The 22,734-nt window shown below is 45.1% G+C and overlaps 1 protein-coding gene and 1 long non-coding RNA gene across 4 annotated transcripts in view; one reads left to right on the forward strand and one right to left on the reverse strand.

Annotated features, from left to right (window-relative positions):
* The window catches only part of LOC310698370, a 758,866-nt gene that overhangs the window by 556,588 nt on the left and 179,544 nt on the right, over positions 1-22,734 (reverse strand). The window lies entirely within an intron of this gene.
* Positions 1-22,734, forward strand: part of ARHGEF9 (Cdc42 guanine nucleotide exchange factor 9) — a 286,345-nt gene that overhangs the window by 83,995 nt on the left and 179,616 nt on the right. For all 3 annotated transcript variants that reach the window (XM_083484960.1, XM_083484958.1, XM_083484961.1), the window contains exon 4: positions 257-366. In XM_083484960.1, coding sequence (XP_083341086.1) covers positions 257-366 — 110 coding nt within the window. The remainder of the gene's footprint in view (positions 1-256; positions 367-22,734) is intronic.

Here is a 22,734-nt window from a genome sequence, read left to right on the forward strand (position 1 = left end):
TAACTGACCCAAGGCCATGCAGTGAGCTCCAGAGCTGAGGGGGATTTGAACCTAGGTCTGCTCAAACTTTCTCTGATATTCTTTCTTGCCCAATGAGTAGATGTTGGCATGCCCAAATTCCCTCTAGGGGATTCAAAAGATTTAGAACTCGAGAACTGGGGAGAAACAAGTTTGCAAAAAAAGAAAGAAAAATAAATCTGCTTTCCCAAATATGTTTTTATTTCATCCCACTTTTTGTTGAAACTTGTCCCGGCAGCTGAGAGTGATCTGGGGTCGAAAACCTTGGAGGTGCATCGTGCTGGGAAGAATGGCAGGCGTAGATGGAGACCTCTCAAGCCTGGAGGGGAGCAGTTGCTACTCAATAAAGTAAGTCACCATCTGAAAATGTGTGCCTTACTGCGTCGACAGCATCATTTATCTGCTGCATAGCTAGCTGTGAAAGAAGATGAAGAAGATGACTCTGTATAACTTGCGTAAATATAATTTGCTTCGGCAGCAGCACATTCTTGTTGTTTTAAAGCGTTATTATTCTTAGCAATTAGTCACTGAATTATTTTGTGACTCAGTAAAAACTAGCACATTAACCTCCCCATTTCTGTTGGATATTACGAAGTAATTTTGAATTTTTTTGTGGCTTCGATCTGCTTTTTCCTTATCCTTTGTGGCAATAGAATGGAAATGATCTCAGCAGCATGTCTATGCAACTGGTTTCTTTACAAAGTGCTTTTCTCATATACAGTTAATTTGCAGGGCTGTTTCGCACCTTGATTGAATTTCGAACTTCTGTGCACATGTTGTAGTCTAGGGCTTGCAGACTAGGTTGTGGAAATGTGTATTTTGATAAGAATTGCCTGGTTTTTCCTGACAGCGTAAGACCAACCGTCAGACAAAGTGAGATGGTAGATTCTGGGTAATGGTACAGGTGTCCACCAACTTATGTGCAATCAACTTGTGCGTATACATGCATCACGGGAAATAATTAAATAATTCAATTCAAACCTGGAAATGGTGGGCGAGAGCTGGAGAGTACTCGTGACTCCTGAAGAGACCCTCCTCCGAGCCTGAAGAGGATGTCAATGAGAGTGGTGAAAGCCCTGAAGAGACAGGAGGGACAGTGGGACTTTGTTTATATTGCTCAGCCTTCCCGTCAAATAGCTTATGCGTGCAGTAGTGCAGCTGCAGCCACCAATTTTCCACGCGTCCTCCAGCCTCCAGCTGGCTCCCAAGCCTCCATCCTGGTTGCAGATATTTTTGGATACAGTATTTTTGGTCTGGATTGGAGAGAGTGGCAGAGAAGGCGCTTAAATGGTATTTGGAGGGTGCTCCCCACGTAACACGATTTTCGCTTATGCAAACAGGGACTCCGAACGTAACCTGCTGTACTTTTTAAATACATTTGGCTTCTGTATGTGGAATGTGGGGTAGGAGGCATGAAAAATAGCCTAGAGCTTGTCTCCTGAATCTCAGACCTTGAGACTTTCTGGTGGCATGCAGATTCAGAGTCCCGGAGTTCAGCCGCGGTGCATCATTTAACAGGAAATGGTTATTGTAAGTGCTTACAACTGGTTATTGTAAGTGCTGCCAGTTAGGATAGGAGGTAAATTGTGGATGCAGCAAATCTTTTTTAAAAAGATAAAGAAATCACATGCCTCTCCTCTCTATTTCAGAATTACCACCCTCTTTCCAGTGTGTTTACAAAAAGGTTTTATTATCACATATATTTGTGTTTAACACTCAGTGTTTTGACCTTGAAATCCCTATTCAGAGAGAAAGAGATATGATGCCTACTGGAGGAACATGCTGAAGAAAGGAAGTAATGTAAACTTAAGAATGGGGGAGAAGGGCAGGTGATGGGTCCCTGTGTCAGGAGAAATATTTGCATACTTCCATGAAACGCCTGGTGTCCCTTAGGGCAGTGGTGAGATAATGACATATTCACCCATCAAGTATATTGTAGAGGAACCTTATAGGCGCTGTTCTAAACTTCAAAAGTGTGTGCAGAGGCTATACATGTTTATTCTGTACTCGTTTGCTATATGGAAAGGATTACTTGGCTTGACTGTGCGTGATGGTTTTTATTTTTTATTTTTACACGGCTTGAGAGAAAATGCTTTTCAAGGGATTGCAGCTGTCGATGAGACAGTTTGCTGTACTTTGGACAGTAACATCCGGGAAGGAAAGGCTTGCAGAAAAAGGTTTTCAATTTTGGGAGCCTCTTTATCTCCCTGCCAAGGCTGCCACCTTTAATTGCTCCTTGTTTCTTCATTTATTGTGTCAGCTGAAATATAATCCATAGAGAAGAATCCCATTAATTGGGGGACAGAGGTGGAGGGAGATGGTGAATCTTGTCATTCCATTTACATTTGGCTTTGATTAAAATGGCTGCCTGCATATTGCAATAGGACCCCCACAAACAGACAGAATAAAGGTAAAGGGACCCCTGACCATTAGGTCCAGTCGTGACCGACTCTGGGGTTGCGGCGCACATCTCGCTTTATCGGCCGAGGGAGCCGGCGTACAGCTTCCGGGTCATGTGGCCAGCATGACTAAGCCGCTTCTGGCGAACCAGAGCAGCGCACGGAAATGCTGTTTACCTTCCCACTGGAGTGATACCTATTTATCTACTTGCACTTTGTGCTTTTGAACTGCTAGGTTGGCAGAAGCAGAGACCAAGCAACAGGAGCTCACTCGGTCACGGGGATTCGAACCGCCGACCTTCTGATCAGCAAGTCCTAGGCTCTGTGGTTTAACCCGCAGCTCCACCCGTGTCCCTAACAGACAGAATATATCCCTGTAAAAATGGGGATTGGCAAGGGGGGGTGTCCAGTGGGCAGGTAGGGTTGACAAGTGGAGTAAGCATGGGCAGCAACTCCTAGTTTCCTGCGGTGTTGGCAAAGGCCTAAACAAAGAAAACGACACTGTTGTTCATCGAGAGCGGATGTGACAGTGTACAACTCATCTTGTTGTACAGTATACAAGCCCTATCCAGGCATGCTGTCAAGTGCATCATATTGTACTATAACATTACCATTTCCAGGAGCTGGCTCTATCTGATGCATAGTTCTGGTCAGCCAACTTTAATAAATCACATTCTCTATTCATTCAAGAGACGAAAATGCACCAACCATAAATTACCATATCCACTGTTTTGTTGCCCTTGTGTGATAATGAAACCAGTTCCTAGAGTTGATGTGCATTCTCATGGCTAACATGTTAATTTACCATCTCCATCATCTTGTCAGCATTGCAAGCCATAGGAGAAAATTTTTAATGCAGAGATTTCACATGCTTTTAAAATGAATCTTGGGAAATCTCCTATGACAATATTCCATGCACTTGAATGAATCTGAAAGCGTTTTTAAAAGCTTAAAAATAAGAGCTCTGTTCAGGTGTTTGAAGCAAATGAGTGGGGACTTGAAAAGAGGAAGTGTGCTGTGCACCAGGGCTGGTTCTACCATTAGGCAGAGGGAGGCAACTGCCTCATCTTTATAACCACTCTGCAAGGTAGGCTAGGTTGAGAGACAGTGACTGGCCCAAGGTCACCCAGGGAGCTTCATGGCTGAGAGGGGATTTGAACCCTGGTCCAACTTGCTTAACCATTACACCACACCGACTCTCTGGTGGATAACACAGATTTCAGTCATTGGTCCATCTAGCTTAATATTGTAGCTCAGTGGCAGAGCTTCTGCCTCACATGCAGGAGGCCCCAGGGTCAATCCCCAGCATCTCCAGGTAGGGCCAGACACCTGTCTAAAACCATTGAGAGCAGCTGCTAGTCTCTGTAGACAATACTGAGGTAGGTGGACCAATCAGGTAACTTCCTATGGGACTGGCAGAAGCTGCCCAGGACTTCAGGCAGGGTTCTTTTCCAGGCCTACCTGGAGATGCTGGGGATTGAACCTGGGACCTTCTGCATTCAAAACTGATGCTCTAGTACTGATCCAGGCCCTTCCATAAAGCTGCAGCTCAAAGAAAAGGAGGCTGCAAAGGGAAACCCAGCTGACACCATGGAAAAGAAGCTGGACTTGGCACTCTACCCTACAGCCCATTCATATGGCCACATTTCCATATAAACACCCCTACCATGTGGTGGCCATTTTAGTCATAATGTTGGGACTCATCAAGCTACTGATTCTTCTAACCTCACTTTTTAGGCTGTGCAATGGGTCTTTCTGGTGCAGTTCTAGCTGCTGTTAATAGTGTCTGTCCCAGCATGATTACATCTTTGGTTGGTACTTGCTAGCTTTCAGACTGCCACCCCTGATAACTATGTGCCTCTGCCATATGAAGTTCAAATGAGAGTGTCCTGTCTAAAATGCATACTCAAATACCTCTTGAGCCTTGTTCTCCATCCAACTGCTGATGCATGTTGTTCAGAGCCTGAATTACAGCACTTCTTAGAGCATCTCCTAAAATCTTCCATTGGGTTTATAAATCAGGTCTGCCAAGTTAAAAGAGGCAAGTGGGGTTTGTAAGCCTGGGCGTGGTGATGGGAGCACTTACGGTTCCATCCATCTCCAGTAGCCCAAAATAATATCTGTAAATCAGGACCAGCTAATTATGGAGCTCCTTGTAAGGTTTGTAATGCTGCAGTAAGATTTGCAGCCCTTCGCCTTGGTAAAAGATATCTATTGAATCTTCGTGGAAGGTAGCAAAAATGTGGCTGCTCAAGCACACAAATATTGGTCTATTTAAAAATCAATAGCACCTACCTGCAAGTAAATGCCATCATGACAGAGCTGCCAGAAGCTTAAGGCTGGATAAGCCCTGTATAATGAAGGGATTTCTTTTCGGCAAACATAAGCCCAGCTCAGAGAGAGATGGAAGCATCCAACTAGGGGTAGACAAATCAGACTGTTTCTGGTCCCTGTCAATTCTGGTCCCTGACAACTCCCTTCAAGTGGAAAACTCCCTGCAAATAGAAGACTAGATGACACATAAAAATGGGCTGGAGCTTTGCTGTTTCTCTGCTGTTTTCTTTTTATATGGGAGGGGCATTGCAATTTGACTTCACCCATAGGCAGTCTGAAGTAGAACAGTCCTCTCTGTTTTCTCGGGACTCTGCCGTCCCACATGGTCACATATGCAGACCCAAAGTTTGGCACTTAGCTAATGACCAGGAGTTGCAGCCAGAGGTGGGCGAGATTGCCCCTGCTCACCTTGGACTGACTGGAATAAAACTGACTCAGAAAAAAGCAGAATAGGGCCATCAAAATGTCCAAGCGAATGGAACCATTCCCCGTCCCCCATGAGGAAAGGTTGCCACATTGGGGACTTTTTAGTTTAGAGATGACGCAGGTGAGATGTAATATGACAAACGTTTATGAAATTATGCATGGGGTGCAAGAAGTGGATAGAGGAAAGTTTCCCCTTGTTTCTCATAACCCTAGAACTCATGGATATTCAAGGAATTTGAATGTTGAAAGATTAATGACAGAAAAAAAATGAAAGTTATTCTTCACGCAGGGAGTGGTTAAACTATGGAACTTTCCTCTCTGACAAGGAGGTAGTGATGGCCACCAACCTGGATGACTTTAAAATGAATTCATAGAAGACAAGGCTATCAGCGGCTATTAGCCACAATGGTTAAGTTTTGCCTCCGTGGCAGAAAGCAGCTATGCTTCTGAATGCCAGTTGCTGTGAACCACAGGAGAGGAGAATGCATTTGTACTCTGGTCCTGCTCGCAGGTTTCTCATGGGCCACTGCGAGAGCAGAACGCTGGATTATACGGGCTGTTGACCTGATCCATCAGGCTCTTCTCATGTTCTCACGTTTCTTAATCTGAGGTTTGAAAAATATTCCCCTCGCCTCCTCCAAATACCCTCCAAACCTTAAGGCTTTAACTGGCCAGAGAATGGGACTAGAGGCAGTGTGTGAGGGGGAGAGCAAATGAATGAAGCTTCTTTCCCCTGGTCTCTAGAGATGGGGAAGAAATTCAATTCAGTTTGCATTATGGGCTTACCTAATTTTCACTTTCCGAAAAAAATGTGTGCAGCAAAACACAGCCATACTTTGAAATTTGCCCTCCTTCAAATGTTGCAATACAATTCTCTAGCCGCGTAATGTGTACAAAAGATGGATATAACAGGACAAAATGTTCCTTAAAGTGCTTATAATAGTGAAAACAACATGCAAACATATTACCGTACTTTTCCGTGTATAAGGCTACGTTGGTTTTTTTACTTTAAAAATGTTTAAAAGTGGGGGGTAGTCTTATACAATGGGGCAATCTCCCCCCCCCATTTTCTTAATTTTGAGTACCCCAAAATAGGGGGCGTCTTATACACGGGGGCGTGTTATACATGGAAAAATATGGTATGTTAGAGAAAATTACTATGCAAAAATGTGTGTATTATGAGAAATTGCAACCATTTTCTTTCTGTCCCCTAACCACATGGGTTACACAAGCAAATAGCATTAAAGGTACTTTCCTATGCAAAGCAAAAGCAAAAACCCTTTTGGGCTGCTTATCACTTTCTTTTCTCTCCCCTTTTTTTAAAAAAGATGGAAATTCTGCATCTGCAGTATGCTGGTTTCGTAAACATCCCTCTATGCTAATAGCAAGTGCAAACCTGCTGTGGGGAGAAAGCATTTAATATTCACAAGGGATGCACTTCTCTCTGTAACAACTACTGCTTATTTCTAGAGGCAGGAGGAGGAGTAGAAGTCGGCAGTCACAGTGTCTGTGGACAGGGTCCCTTCTGGGTGATGCCCCCTCCAAATTCCTTTCACTTTGCTTTTTTTAATGCATATGCAAGGAAGCGGTGTAAATGCTGCATTTCCAGAGAGCGAAAGATGAGGGTGGGCCGCTGGCGGTATTGTCTCTTAGTTTGCATGGTGCATGGCGATAAACAGGTTGGGGTGCTCTTTCTTGCTCCAGCTTTGGAACTGCTGTATTTTCAGCTCCTTGCAGGGTGCTGAATGAGCGATTTGTTTTAGAGGAGATGCTTTTTCGTTTGCTGTTTTTCGAAACATGGCTGACACTGTAATTCTCTCCTCGGGGTGGTGGTGGTGGGGAAGATTGTCAACTGCTGCATGGGGAGACGTGAGCTGTATTTAATCATGACAGTAAGCAACAGCCTTCCTTATCTAAGGTGAGGAGATGACAGACAGGAGAACAGGAAATGGTGTGAATTTATCTGGGTTAATTAGTTTTAATGCCAGTGCACCAGTCAACTCTGAGGTTTTATTTGCATGTGTGTAGAAGAGCCAGAAATCTTCACCTGCTCTTCCCCTTATGTCTCTTTCTTCAGTCTCAAGCTCTGCACATTTCAGGAGCATCAATATATATTTTCCCCATGCATTAACCAATCACTACCCAAGGACTGTAGCTCAGTGGTAGAGCACCTGCTTTGCATGCAGAAGGCCCCAGGTTCAAGGCAGGGAGAGACTCCTCTCTGAAATTCTGGAGAGCCACTGCAAGTCAGTGCAGGCAGTACTAAGGCAGATGAATAAAGGTCTGATTCAGTAAAAGGCCACCTGTGTTACTATTCTGGGGTCTTGTTTGAGCTAGAGCTGGGCCAAAACCCTCTCTCCAGGTTCATCGAAATTCTGCAAAACAAAATGGATCCCTGCAAAACAAAACAGGATGCAATTTTGTGCTTCTTTTTGCAGAGGATTTCCCCAACTTTTTGGGTTCTGTTCCTTCCCCCCATACATACTTAACTTACATTAATCTGTTGAGGTGACTGAAGGTGTTTTTGTTTCCAATGTTAAAAGAAAGGTTTCTGCCTAGCCTAGTGGCACTTGGCTCTGTCTGCAGCTACTTGCTAGCTATGCTTCCTGGAATGCTTTGGGAATGGAAGCAAAGGTGCCCTCATAATGTACCTCCTAGGAACCCCTGCCAGCAAAATGTGCTCTGGAACATCTGGATGGCACCAGATTGGCGAAGGTGCTCAAAAGGTTAAGAAATGGTGAGCAGCAGTCCCTGCTTAAACAATATGGGGAGATTTCTTCTCCACCCTCTTCTTGAGGGGCTCCAGCACATCAATGTATCTGTTCCCATATTCAGTGGTGTCAGGGGTTTAGGAGCAGAGGCACGGGCAAGGGAGGAAACAGAGAGCGAAGGGGAGGAGGCAGAAGAAAAGATGAGTGATGACGACGACCCGAGATCTCCTAGTCTTTCCAGTGAATCAGAGGATTCACAGAAAGGAGCACCAGTGGCCAGGGCAAGGGGGGAGTCTAGGGGGGCACCCCAGGAAGATAGAGCCAGAGGGGACTCAGGGGGGAGCAGCTGGAAATCGGGACCAGCGTCACCGCCAGGAAGCAGGGAAGAGGAAAGGAGCCAGGGGGGAAGCGCTGGCAGCTCACCACAGGAGGGAGGGCATGAGTCAGGAGTGGCCACACCTCCATCGGGGAGCGAAGAAACGGTTAAGAGGAAAGTGGAAGGTTGGGCGCGCGCGCCAAGTTCAAATGCAGAGGAAGGCGGCGCAGTAAGCAGCCCCGAAAGGGAACCAGGTCCTAAAGCCCGGCGCAAGGAGGCAGGAGGGTCCGGGTCAGCGTCAGAAGAATCCCGGAAGGAAGAAGCCCCGGGGGGTAGAGGGACCCAGAGGAGGACAGTCAGGCGGAAAAGGTGGAGCAAGGCTAGGATATTAAGTTGGTGCACACGGGGCGGAGACTCAGACGGAGCTTCGCCGATCTAGCTACTAGACGTAGAGTTGCGCGCAGCAGCGTGAGAATGGAAACTGTAATTCAATAAAGACTTTTACTTAATGATCGCTGGCTAGCGTGATCCTCTGTGAGCTAGGATCTTCAAGCAGCTCTGACAAGTGGTATCTCTAGTTCAGGGCCAGGGAACCCTTTTCAGCCTAGGGCCTGCTTTCTTTCATGATCAACTTTCCAGAGGCCACATGCCACTGGAGGGAGGGCGGAGAGGCAAAAGTGGGCAGAGCAATAGATGTGATTCCTGACCTTTGTGTGGTAGGCTATATGCCACCCACCCACAGAAAAACCAGATGTTTCTACACAAAACTCTTCATTTTCTTCCACCCAGTCAAAGCACAAGGCTTTGTTCAAGGACACTCCAGGAGGGGGCAGGACCAGGGCTAGTGAAGGGTGTGCCCTGGGGAGGCCAGGTGGAGAACTATGGAGGGCTGCATTTGGCGTCTGAGACTCAGGTTACTCACCCCTTCCATGGCTTGGGAACGAATGAAGCCCTTGTAGAGGGAGCATTGTGCAGCATTGGCCATCAGCCTCCCACAGCTGAGTGCTCCAAGCTTTTTGGTATGGAAAAACGGAATTACGATCATGACAAACCTCAAAAGGGAGGGTGAGGGGCAAAAAACCCTCATCCCCCTAGGGTGGAGATAGATTCCTGGGATGTTCACGTCACATATTTAAGCCTATGACTTGATATGAAGGTGATGTGAAGCTCACACATGTACACAGCTGGATCAGAGCCGGGCCCCTTCTGTCTGGGCCCCTTCCTGCCTTCTGCTGATGTTCCTCTCAGTCACGCTATTTACATGGAAGGGGAATGACTTTTATTCCAGGAAGAGAAAGTGTAGTTTAGGGACTCCCAGCTTTAGGCTCATGGGCACATTTGGAGTGTGTGTGTGTGTGTGTGTGTGTGTGTGTGTGTGTATGCATATCAAACTTTATTAGGAAATAATTGATTTTAGTAGAATAGGAGAAAACATCTATTTTTCAAGTTGATAACATAAAGACCAATTTGGCAAAATTCAAAATCTATCTTAAAAGTTAGGATGGTACTTAACTTGGCTTTTTGTGCCTGCCACCTTGCTGCAGTCTTTAGGAGAGAGGTTTGTGTGCAAACCTTTTGCTATTTTCCTTTTTCCTGATCTTGACATGTGTCCAGTCAAAGACCCATCCAGTCTAGCATTATGTTCTTGCAGTAGCCAAGCAAATATACACAGACACAGAGTGTTTCATAGGAGGGGCTGGGAGATTTTTAAATTTTTTTTTAAAGGAAGGCAAAGAGGGAGCTGTTTCAAGCTGTCATGCCACATTAGTGTCTATCATCAGCTCAAACAGCTCAGGGTGGATGAGTTCAAGAAAGATCCACGGAGGGGCGGGGAAAAACAATTGATGTGTCTGCATGACCATAGTGTGTGTGTGTTTTTAAAAGAGGCAAGTGATTGGAGGAGCTGCTGACTGCATCACTTTGACTGGATAGAGTCAGGAAGTGGAGTGACAGGACAAGTGGGGACAGGGTGCACGTTTCCATTTGTTTACCCTGCACCGCAGGGTCAAGATCCGGACTAGCCATTGTTGGAGGGCTATCTGTGCTGGAGGCCCACAGTTGGCCCTGGGGACTCCTTGGTGCCTCTGCCTTTCCACCTGCCCTCTCTGAGCATGCAAGCAGTGACCAGAGGGAGGAAGTGTAGCAGCATCTTGTATGGAAGAACTATAGGTCATTGGTAGAACCTTGTGTGCGAAGGTCCCTGGTTCAATCCCTGGCATTTCCAGGTGGGGCTGGGAACTGTGCAGTATGGCTGAAAATAAATAAAGCAACACAAACCTACTTCTGTCGATTTTTGTTGCTTCCCGTTTAAAAGTGATGTGTGTATGGCTCAAATATATATAGATGACTCTCAACTTTTGCTGGAGCTACATTCCAGGTGTAGTGCATAAAGCTAAAACACACTCTCCCTGCACCTTCAGATGTTCTTCCAAGACCACACACACACACTCCAAGGCTACTAAACACTCTTGCTGTACCTCCAAACACTCTCCCAAGGTGCACGCAATGGTGAGTGGAATTAAGAATGGGATTTCCCCCTCCCAGATGCCCAACCCTTTTTATTTATTTTTATTTTTATCAGCCAAGCATGCAAAGCTGAATTTGCACAGGTTAAATGCACGTAAGCTGCAAGTCGACTGTATGTGTGTGTTTCTCATTTTTTCTTCATGAAGGAGGACCTTGTGTGTTGGATTAGGAAACCTGGGTTCATATCCCTGGTCAGGCTTGAGCTGACTGTGTGATATTAGGATGGAAGCCTGTCTCAGCCTAACCAGGAAGGCTGGTCCATAAGGGCAAATGGGCCACTTCCCCACTCACTTTGTTCTCAGTCAGCCCCATCCCCGACCTGCCTGTCTTCTCACTCACCAGCTGCCATGTCATATGGCCCTGCCATATCAGCTTCCTTCTCCTCTTTGCAGTGTTGCCTTTGTAGAACTTTATTTTTCAACTCTATGTGCCTTCCAAGACTCAGATAAATTCTACTACATCTGACTGTTACTCATGGCCCCTTGGAAAAGCAAAGTAAATGCATGCATGCTTTGTTTGTGTGTCAGTGTCTCTAGGTGGGGGCTGATCTGGGAGAGTAGGGAGAAGGTACTCCAGCACTTGCTCGAGAATTCATACGTGCCCAAGGGCCTAAAATGGTTGTTAGCTCCTGCTTTGTCAGTAGGAAGAGCAGAATCAAATCTTCATATAGTACCATTCAAAGCTGTGCAGAATGAGAAAGCTTTCTTTTTTTAAACTGCTTACCTGAAACTAAGCAGATATGGCAAACAGCCTAAATTTTCTTAGTGTGTGTGTGTGTGTGTGTGTGTGTGTGTGTCTTCACTCCTTATTCAGAGTGCATTAAAACACCAGGGATGTGTGACCTGCAAGGGTGTCAGGCTGGCATGTGAATGCAGAGTGGTGGAGGGTCTAGTTTGATTCAGTGGATTTTTCAAAGCATGCCCAGCATCTTGGGAGCACCACCCTCCAGACCCAGGCTTAGCACACGGGTAGCCAACATATTGTGGGCTCTGACTCCCATCATCCTGGACTATTGGACATGCTGACTAGGGCTGGTGGAAGTTGCAGTCCACATCTGGAGGGCATCAAGCTGGCTTTCCTGGTTTAGCAGCAGAGAAAGAGGATTTTTTATTTTATGTTTTGGCCTGCTGCTGATGTACTTGATCCCTCTGACATTAATGTGTGAGGAAGTGGGTTGCTGAAGGGACTGCTGGCGTGAAGATGGAAAAACGGTAGTGAACTGAATATCAAGCAGGATGCGGCAGGTACCGCCCAAACTGCAGCTGCGGTGCTGTAGTTGTTCTGCAATTAGGTAGAATATTGCCAAAGGTGAATGCTAAAAGGGGGTGGGCTTGAGGGAAAGGGTTTGCAGTGTGCAGTTTCACAAGTCGATTGATCCCACAAGCTCTGAGAGTCCTTGATAATGACTGGATCAGACCCAAAGGCCTATCTCAGTGGTTCCCAAACTTTTTCAGGCCCGTAGCCCTTTGTTTTCATGAACTCAAGTACTTGCAGTTATATTGTATATTAGTGTATATTAGTATCTATTATTGTTACTATTATTATTTAGTATTACCTGACATTTTCAGAAGGTAAAATTAAAACTCTTTGGTTTACCACGAACAGTTTAAGTGCTTTTTCATCAAGAACAGATTTACCAAGCTAAATGTTTTCCAATCACAAAAAAATAAAAGCAGGTTTGAATTCTTCATACCCCAAAACGTATTTTTAAGACCCCTCACTGAAGAAATTTGCAAAAAATAAGTTTCAGCCCCTTAAATGACACACCATAATACCACGGTGATATTCAAATAAGTAACAATGAATTTCACATTTATTCAATAGCTGATAGAATGGGTTGCAGCATCTGGGTGGGTAAGACCCACAACAATTAATAAATGTGAATCCACAGACTCCAAAAGGTTGGTGACCCCTGCTGCATGACCTCACATGTTCCTTGAAAAACTGGACAGATTTTACAACTGTCTGAGAATCTATTTAAGGCTGAGGATTTGCAGATGAGGTATAAATTATCCTGAATTGGGTAGATCTGGGTGGTGCCCATAGCAATCAGGAGAACCCAAGCTATAGCAACCGTGATCCGTTCCTAGGCAATGTGCTGCTTTGATGGGTATCAACAGTCCCTAAATTACACAGGATATTATTAAAGTGCCTGTGCTGTCTTTGGAGAGCTGTTACAATATGCTGTCTCCATCAGAGGCACTCAGCAATAGATCACCGTGGATTTGCCCAGTAATTACATAATACGCTGCTTGCTGCATGGTTCTCTAGCCTCTGTTTTAGTGTGTGAAAGAACAAGAGCCCATCTATGTCACCAAAATGTTGAACAGTGCACTTTTGAAACAGATTTTCAATACCTTCCTTTCACTCATCTGATAGCGTAGTACAGAGCAGAGAAACCTTTCTCAGCCGGAGGGTCACAGTCCCTTCTGGGCTACCCTGCTAGGGGCCACATGTGGGCAGGGCCAGAAGTAAGTAAGTACAGTGGTACCTCGGGTTAAGTACTTAATTCGTTCCGGAGGTCCGTTCTTAACCTGAAACTGTTCTTAACCTGAAGCACCACTTTAGCTAATGGGGCCTCCTGCTGCTGCCACGCCGTGAGATTTCTGTTCTCATCCTGAAGCAAAGTTCTTAACCTGAGGTACTATTTATGGGTTAGCAGAGTCTGTAACCTGAAGCGTCTGTAACCTCAAGCGTCTGTAACCCGAGGTACCACTGTAGAGCAATTAATATACATTTTATCTGTGAGCAGTAGGCTGGCTAGTTTCTGCACACCCTCGCATACACCCTTCTTTATTCTCCATTCAAGCAAGCAATAGCCATTATCAGAATTAAAGATTGCATTCCCTCCAACATTTGTCCAGTGAAAATAGGGACGTCCTGTTCAAGTTGTTGTTTTAATGTTGATACCCCACCCGACTGGGTTGCCCAAGTCACTCTGGACAGCTCCCAACATAAATAAAAGCATAATAAAACATTTAAAAAGCTTCCCTATATAGGATTGCCTTCAGACAGCTCAGGGTTCATCCTAAGGAAAAGTGGGACGTTCTGGGATCAAATCAGAAACCAGGATGACTTCTGTAAATCTAGGACTGTTCCTGGAAAATAGGGACACTTGGAGGGTCTGAGATTGAATTCCAGCCAAGCAAAACCACTCAAGGAGGGTGTGAAGTTGGGCCCCTGAGGGGTGTGGCCTGGAGGACTGTATTTGACCCCCTAGGCCTCTGGATCCCTGCCCAGAGGAGGCATTCAGAGACCCTGTTGGCAACTGTCTTCCCCTGCAGTGGCATTATTCCCATATTTAAACACATACAAACATAAGAAGCCTTCTGCTGGATCAGGGCAACAGGCCATCTAGTCCAAGGGTAATCAACCTTTTCATACCGCCCGCCCAGTAATGCATCTTTCTTGATGGTAATATTTCCTTAGCACCCACCAGTGCTCGATGGAAGGAGGATTCAGCTTGTTCCGTAGAACCCCCTACCTCCCACCTAGAATCCTGAAATGCCCACTAGTGGGCGGTAGGGATCAGGTTGACAACCCCTGGTCTAGTCTATCATCCTGTTCTCACAGTGGCCAATCAGATGCTCCAATGGGAACCTCGCAAGAAGGACAGGAGCACTCAACCCTTTCCCTTGGCTTCCATCAACTGGCATTCAGAGGCAAACTGTCTCTGACAGTGGAGGTAAACCATAGCTATTGTGGCTTTCAGCTTTCGATAGCTTTAAAGGTAAAGGTAAAGGGACCCCTGACCATTAGGTCCAGTCGTGGCCAACTCTGGGGTTGCGGCGCTCATCTCGCTTTATTGGCCAAGGGAGCCGGCGTACAGCTTCCGGGTCATGTGGCCAGCATGACTAAGCTGTTTCTGGAGAACCAGAGCTGTTTCTGGAGAACCAGAAGTGCCGTTTACCTTCCCGCCGGAGCGGTACCTATTTATCTACTTGCACTTTGATGTGCTTTCGAACTGCTAGGTTGGCATGAATTTCTCCATTCCTCTTCTAAAGCCATCCAAGTTGGCGGCCATCGCTGCCTCCAGTGGGAGTGAGTTCCAGTGGGAGTGAGTTGCATAATTTAACCACGCAGTGCATGAACAAGTACTTTATTTTATCTGCCCTGAACTTTCCAACTTTCAGCTTCACTGGGAGTCCACATGTTCTAGTTATCAGAGGGAGAGAAAACTTTTCTCCATCCATCCACTTTCAACATTCCTTACACAATTTATATAATAAATTTATAAATTAGAAGTTTATATAACTTCTATTTTGTCATCTCTTACTTTGCTTTTCTCTAAATTGAAATGTCTCAAGTGCTACAACTTTTTCTCACTGAGGTGTTGCTCCGTCCCCTCGGTCATTTTGGATGCCCTGTATGTTCTGCTATAGGCTATGTCCATTTTGCATGTGTGCGACCACTAACACATGCACCATTTTTGGCCTTGGAAGGGGGTGGAACGGGGGCAAGGGTGGGCTTATGCGTAATCCAGCGACATGCACAATGACCTGGAATACAACCCCTGCACAAATAGGGAGTTGCCTGTATTGGGTACTTCTTATTTTCATAGTTTTTGTTTCATAGTTTATTATTCACTGCTTTGGGAATTTCCAGATAGAAAGCTGGTTTGTAGATCTGTATCCATGAATAGACCAGCTGATCTTTCATTTCAGGCACATGTATGTAGATTATGATCAAGCATGATAGCCAGTCTGGCAAACTGGATTTGAGGGTGGAATGGAGTTAATACGGAACACGGTTCACATAGTTCTGCAGGCAGTTCTGCCTTGAAAAGGAACAGCATCAGCCTCTTGTCACCTGGCCGGTCTGATAACCCCACATCCTGCCCACTCTTCTCTCATCAGCCAGCATGGCTAATGGCCAATGGCCAGGGATGGTGGGAGTTGAAGTCCTGCAACATCTGGAGCAGCCTAGTGCCCTTCAGATGCTGTTGCACTCAACTTCTGATCAGCCCCAGCAACCATGGCCAGTGATCTGGGATAATGGGATCTGGGATAATCTGGAGTGTAGGAACATAATAACCCCCCCCCCTTTAAAAACATTTATAACATAGCATACAGTGAGCCTGCTGGGCAGCACATGAATGATGGGAACTGATCTCACAAGTCTGCAGCAATCAAGAGGCAAATGAAGAAAAAATAAAACAAACTTTTTTGAGGGCTGGAGACTAGGAATCCTAACTGAGATATATCTTACTCTTCAGAAATGCCCCCCCCCCCGCCCCAAGAGCCTCTGTCAGAAGCAAATGTAAACACAAAATCAGCACATTTCAAATAGGCCATGCAATCAATGGGAACATATTGATCAAAGGGGATAATGCAAAGACTATTATTCAGTGAGCACCACCTTTGCGTCCACAAGCCTGCACATGGCTTCAATCAATAATTCAAGCAAATGGTCCGTGGAGGCTTTAAGGAAAGGGAGAAAAATAAGCTACAAAGTATTTCCCAACAAGAATCTTTAAGCATGACAGGCTTCTTACTCAAATTATGATCAGGCTTCAACATTAAATAATTAGAGGATTTTTTAAGATTACAGACTGCGTGAAACAGGGTGCAACTGAGCCAAAATGCAAGCATCTTACTTATTTATTTATTAAATGTTGTTAGTTGGATTTTTGCTACAGCAACCTAAAGTGACTTACAATATTCTAAGCAATAAACAAACACAAATATACATTAAAACCAGCAAAAATATCCCAAACCTACATTAAAACATCCCCCTTCCCACACACAAATGTCCATAGATAGTCAAAAGCCAAAAGGCCTGGCTGAAAAAGGAATATTTTTGCCAGGCACCTGCAGATGTGTAATAGTGGTGCCAGGCATGTCTTCCCGGGGAGAGCATTCCACAAGCAAGGAGCCACCACTGAAAAGGCCTTTCTCAGGTTCCCAAAGGAGCCTCATTAGAGCAGGGCCTGTGTCAAATCAGAACACACAGCTCCCCTTCGTCTCTCTTCTGAACCCCCCTTTCACCTTTCTAAAGCAGATGGGGAATCTTACCTTACAGAAGAGAGAAGAAGTAGCAGGTGGTAGAGATCCTGCAGAGTCTACTCTTGTTTATATACAAATGACGCATAGGGCATTGTTTCATTCTGGGGATCATGGACTTATTGAGTCATGACAAGCCCCAGCAAAGAATCATGCCCTCCACATCACATGCAGCCAATGAAAGGTTTTGTGGGGTCAAGTGAGGAAGAGCTTTGCATATCCTCAAGTCTTATAACTATTTAAATATTTTAATTCAACAGTTTGAGAAGTAACTTTTGGTGGTCTTTTATTTTATTGCTTATTGCATGCTATTTTTGACAATGCTGGTAGCCATCCTGAAAACAGTAGGTGCTGGAGGATAGGATAAACAAATATATTAAATAAAACAGTTTGGCCAGAATACTAATAATAATAATAATAATAATAATAATAATAATAATAATAATTTATTATTTATATCCCGCCCATCTGGCTGGGCTTCCCCAGTCACTCTGGGCTGCTTCCAACCAAATATTAAAATACAGTAATACATTAAAAGCTTCCCTGAACAGGGCTGCATTCAGATGTCTTCTAAAAGTTTGATAGTTATTGTTCTCTTTGACATCTGGTGGGAGGGTGTTCCACAGGGCGGGCGCCACTACCAAAAAGGCCCTCTGCCTGGTTCCCTGGAACTTGGCTTCTCACAGTGAGGGAACCTCCAGAAGGCCCTCAGCGCTGGACCTCAGTGTCTGGGTAGAACAATGGGTGTGGAGATGCTCCTTCAGATATACTGGACCAAGGCCACTTTGAATTGTGCTCAGAAACGTAAAATGAGACAAAATACTAAAACAGCCTTCCTCAACCTGGTGCCCTTCAGATGTTTTGGACCACACCTCCCATCAGCTCTCACTATTTGGTCATACTGGAACTGATGAATGTTGCAGTTCAGAATATCTGGAGAGCACATGTGCGCGCATACACACACACACACACACACACACACAGTTGCTTTAGCAAAGCCATTCTTTAACACATGCCCTTAAAGCAGTGGTTTTTTACCAGTGTGCTGTGGCACCCTGGGGTGTCTTGAATGATGGTCAGGGATGCTGCAGGCAACAATGGTCTCTGCCCCCCCTTTCCTTCCCTCCCTCCTCTGTTGCCCTCTCACACCTTTGCCACCCAAAGACTTGCACAGCTTTTTATTGCAGCAGCCCTGGCTATAAGCTCCCTGGGTGAACGGTGCCTCTGGGAGGCACCTCTCTTTGGGGGGTGGGGCAGCTCAGAGACCAGGGATGGCAGCAGCAGCTGCCCAGAAGACCTCCAAGCAGAGGGGAGAGGAGGCTAAGGGAATACTCTGCAAAGGAGGGTGTTTGAAAAAGGGGCTGCCAGCTCTTGAGGCAAGGGGTGACATCACTGGGCTCCTGAGCCCCACAGGGATGCCACAGAAAGAATGTAGTTGGTCAAGGGAGCCGTGGACTTAAAAAGGTTGAAAACCTCTGCCTTAAAGGAACCATTAAAAGGCATGGCGAGCAGAAAAAGGGAAATGGACCACTGATTTCCATTCAACTTCCAAGGTCAGTCAGTGTTTGTCCACCATCAAAGCCTTCTCTTATTTCATGCTCTCCATTTCTCTTGCTCCCATCTCTGATTATGCCCTTGATCCTCAATTAAACCTGCAGACAATTTCTCCAATTATCATCATCCTGATAACAGACAAGGAAAGCAGAACAAGCTATGCAAACATATCACCCGGGCATGCGTTCAAAACAAATCTCAAAAGCGATATAGAGAATGGATAGGACTCATGATAAGCCCATAATTATTTTAATTTAAAACCTCTATGTAAGAGGGGGGAAAGGCTCTGTGATACACTGATCTTTGCTGCCATTGCATTGTTTATTTCACAGCCACCCAGAGAGGATCCTCATGATTTTATTTAATCGACAGGCTAATCAACCAATGCTAATCTCCCTTTCTTTTGAATAGTTATGCATGCTGATTTTCAGCCCAGGTCAGCTGGTAAACCTTGCAGTGTTTTCCCCGGAACCCTCCAAAGCACCACAGGGGATGGAAGTTTCCTTCTCTTCTTCCACCTCCTTCCTCTTCCTCTTCCTCTGTCAGCAGTTTAAGTGTTCTGTTTGCACTATCCAACGATATCTGCACACCTGGGGGCTGAGATTGTACTTCAGAAACCCCAGTTGGATTACTATCTGTCTATTGCATTCATATCCCATCTTTCCTCCAAGGAGCTCAAAGTGGCACACGTAGTTCTCCTACTTCCCGTTTTTTCCTCACAACAACAGCTCTGTGAGGTAGGCTAGGCTGAAAGTGGTTGACTGGCCCAAGATCACTCAATGAGCGCCATGGCTGATTTGATTGCTGGTCACCCAGGTCCTACTCCAACAGTCAAACCACTACACTACACCACCCTATTGCTAGAAGCACAGATGAGCTATAACAGGGCACCTAAACTAGACAAACGGGGGCAAGGGATGCTCCTTTCCACAAAACATTTAATTGTCCTGCAGAAAGACAGGAGATCCATCTTCAGATCTCCTGCCATTAGGTCTATTTCACAGGGCTTAGACAGCCAGTGTGGTATAGTGGTTAAAGGAGATTTGAACTCAGATTGCCACTCAGACATGAAGGCCACAGGTTGACTTTGGGTCAGTCACTATCTCTCATCCTAGCAGAGACATCACAGGATAAAATGGGTCATTGGTCTGATCCAGCAGACTCTCATTACATTCTGATGTTCTTAGGCCATCTTTCCAGGTGTGCGCTTTTCCAGGTGGTGTCTGAGCATTTTCTTTTTTTGCTCCACCGCTTTCCCCAGGAAAATCCGATCTTTGCCACTCAATCAGAGCAAATAGCAATTTGAGTTTTCAGTGGATTGCTGTTTGCTCCAGTTCAATGGTAAAGAGTGGGTTTTCACAGGGAAAGCTTTTATTGGCATCCCTCTTTCTAGGGAGACAATGGAGGTATGTGCCTAAAAACAAATAGGTACCTGGAAAGCCCAGACCTGTGCTTAGAAATGCAGAGCAAAGGTGAGTGTAGATGAGCCCACAGGTCCAAATCCCAGATTGGCCATGAAGTTCACTGGGGAACTTTAGCTTTACCGCCAATGTTTTCCTTGCATGCTGTTCGGTTTTCCTTTGGCACACTTGAGGCTCAGGTATGTGTTTCCATTGAATTTCTTCAGGTTTTCCCAGATGTGCTGCCATCTCTGTCCTTTGCCTTGCCACTCCCCCAGGTTCTTTGTATTGGATTTCTCTGCAGCAAAGCTACTTCTGGGACAATCTGGCAGAACATCTATGGTTGTGGTGGTTGTGTGTGTGTGTGTGTGTGTGAGAGAGAGAGAGAGAGAGAGAGAGAGAGAGAGAGAGAGAGAGAAGAAACCCACTTCAGCATCTCAATAAAATGTCTGCCATGTGCTGAAACAGGTGGACCTCTCAGAGGAGAGAGTAAAAAGGTTTATTTTCCCAGCAGCCCATAATTTAAAAAAACAACACAAAACAAAACATGCATTCAGGAGAGAAGCAAAAAATAACAGAGAGAGAGAGAGAGAGAGAGAGAGAGAGAGAGAGAGAGAGAGAGAATGAACACACAACTAAATCTAAGTTAAGAAGCTTGCTAAATTTTTTTTATATATAAATATTTATTAAGGTTTTACAAATTATGACAAACATAACAATACACACAAACACAAACAAAAATAACAAAAAAACAAATATAATTTCAAGACCTTATTTTCTTAAGACTTATTTCATCGACCTCCTCGTACCTCCCCTTTCTGCATTCCCATTTCAAAAATTTAGTTCAGCAAATCCTCGAAGCTTGCTCAATTTTTAAACACTTACATAAAACCATCAGAGACTGACAACTTGAAGATGCACATTTCTGCAAGAAAAGGATGATGAACAAGAAGGGAAAAAATGGGCTGAAATGGAAGTATTGATGTCAGTTCCTTGAGGCTTAAACCTAAATGGAGCTTCAAATCATGGGAGAGCAGGTAGGGGTGGGAAAACAAAGCAAAATCCTTCACAGCTTTCCGTTTTGCTTTGTTTTCGTCCATTTTACTCTTTCGGACAAAAGTTTTTACAGCATGAAAGCAAGCAACTTCCCAAGGCCTATTAGAGCATTCCCTCTTCCTCTCCAGTCTGCAGCCAGATTCACATACGGGCTCCTGACCAGTTTGAGAGGAAGACTTTTTGGGTCACATCCGTGCAACACATTTGGAGCACTCTTTTACCACTTCACCTGCCATGGCTTCTTCTCCAAAAGAGTGCTGACCTCACAGACCTCCAATTCCCAGCACCCTTTACAAACATTCATTCCCAGGTTTCTCCATGACAGTTAGCAATGTATAAGGGCACTTTAAATGTATGGCGAGGAGGTGACTTTAGTTCTCAACCTGTGTCTGGGTGACCATTGTGACACAGGACCCTGGCCCCACCATTTCTCTTAGCCAGGATGACTCACTAGCTCTCATCAGAGGCATACCTAGGGGTTTGCAAAACCAGCCCTCACTGGGGGCCCAGGCCCAGGGGTGCACAAAAATTACCCATCAAACTATGGAGTGTGACATATGCAGTGCTGTTTACCACGAAAAAGGTGCTGGAACTCACCATGAATGCCTCCCTTGTTCTCTTAGAATGGCAATGGCACCCACCTGAGAGGTGCTAGAACTGAGTTTCTGTGAATTCCAGCTGAAAAAAATCCCTGCATATATGTGTATGTGGCAATGTGTCTCCGCTGTCACACTAAGATCAAACATGGGAGAAGCTTCCCGTCTTTGCACCATGGCACAAAGGCATGCAATTTTTTTCACCCTTCCTCCTTGCCCTCCAGATGCTTTGAGTACTTGGGTCACATAATATGCTATCATTTCTAATGCAACTATTGCAGTAAAATGATTTGGGGGGAGGGACAGATACAGCTCCTTGACAAGGATGCAAGGGTCCCTAGGTACGCCACTTGCTCTCATTGCTCCAGTGACAGGGGAGAGAGCCTTTGAAAACTGACCTCAGTTTTGTTCCCTATGCCACCAACATGAATTTTCTAAACCACCAGGAAGCTGATTCTGCTACACTGCCTACTCAGCCTAGTCTAACACTCTAACCACGACATCACTACTGGCTCTGCATTGCAATGCCTCTCTTCCGGAGTGGAGTTTTCATTAGTTACTGGGAAAGAAGGCATATACTTCAACAGTCATATCTTGTTTGTTTTGCATGCTATGACTTTTACACACTTTTAAGAACAAGCAATGTGTTTGTTTTTAAATAATTTATGGGGTCGCAGGAAGGGAGGGAGATTTGAGCTCCAGGGATTGAAACTTCAGGGTTCAGTTTCAGGAAAGAATACCACTACCTACAGTAGTCTCAAGATGGCCTGGGTGGAACTATTTCAATTTAAATCTTGGGCAAAAGAATAATTTGTACATGATTCTTAAAAAAAAAAAAACAACCACAGAAAAATCCTGTTGGAACTGTCTGTACATACACTATTTCAAACTGCAGCATTATACGAGCTGTCTCCATGGATACATATCCACGTATAGCAAAGGACCTCATTAGATGCTGGTGGGAAATGGCATCCTTTTGATTTGTCCATGTAGAGACCTCAAAATGTAACTATATAAATCTTCCTCATCTCTGGTTGATGGATACTTGTGGGTTCACAAGAGGAGTTGTACTACAGAGAGAACAAGGAAGCTATCTGTTCAGTGACGCAATTCACACGGAACTGCGTGTGTGTGCTATAATTAGGAAAGCTGGGAAACCCTTGCCTTGAGAGAAAAGGATTTCCTTCAAACACACCTCTGGCCACATTTTCCTCCAATGCTTGCTTCTTTAATACAGCTATAGGAAAAGGAAGTTGTAACTGATGCTTCCTTGGCTACTGGTTTTGCTTCAAGTTCATTCATCCAGGACCAAGATACACATTACGTGAGACATGCAGACATTCCTCCAAGGCAGGAATGAGGTTGGACCTCATCTCCTATCAGCACCAGCCAGCAT

The sequence above is a fragment of the Podarcis liolepis genome, assembly GCF_965112155.1.
Source record: "Podarcis liolepis genome assembly, chromosome: Z".
Classification (NCBI taxonomy): Eukaryota; Metazoa; Chordata; class Lepidosauria; order Squamata; family Lacertidae; genus Podarcis; species Podarcis liolepis.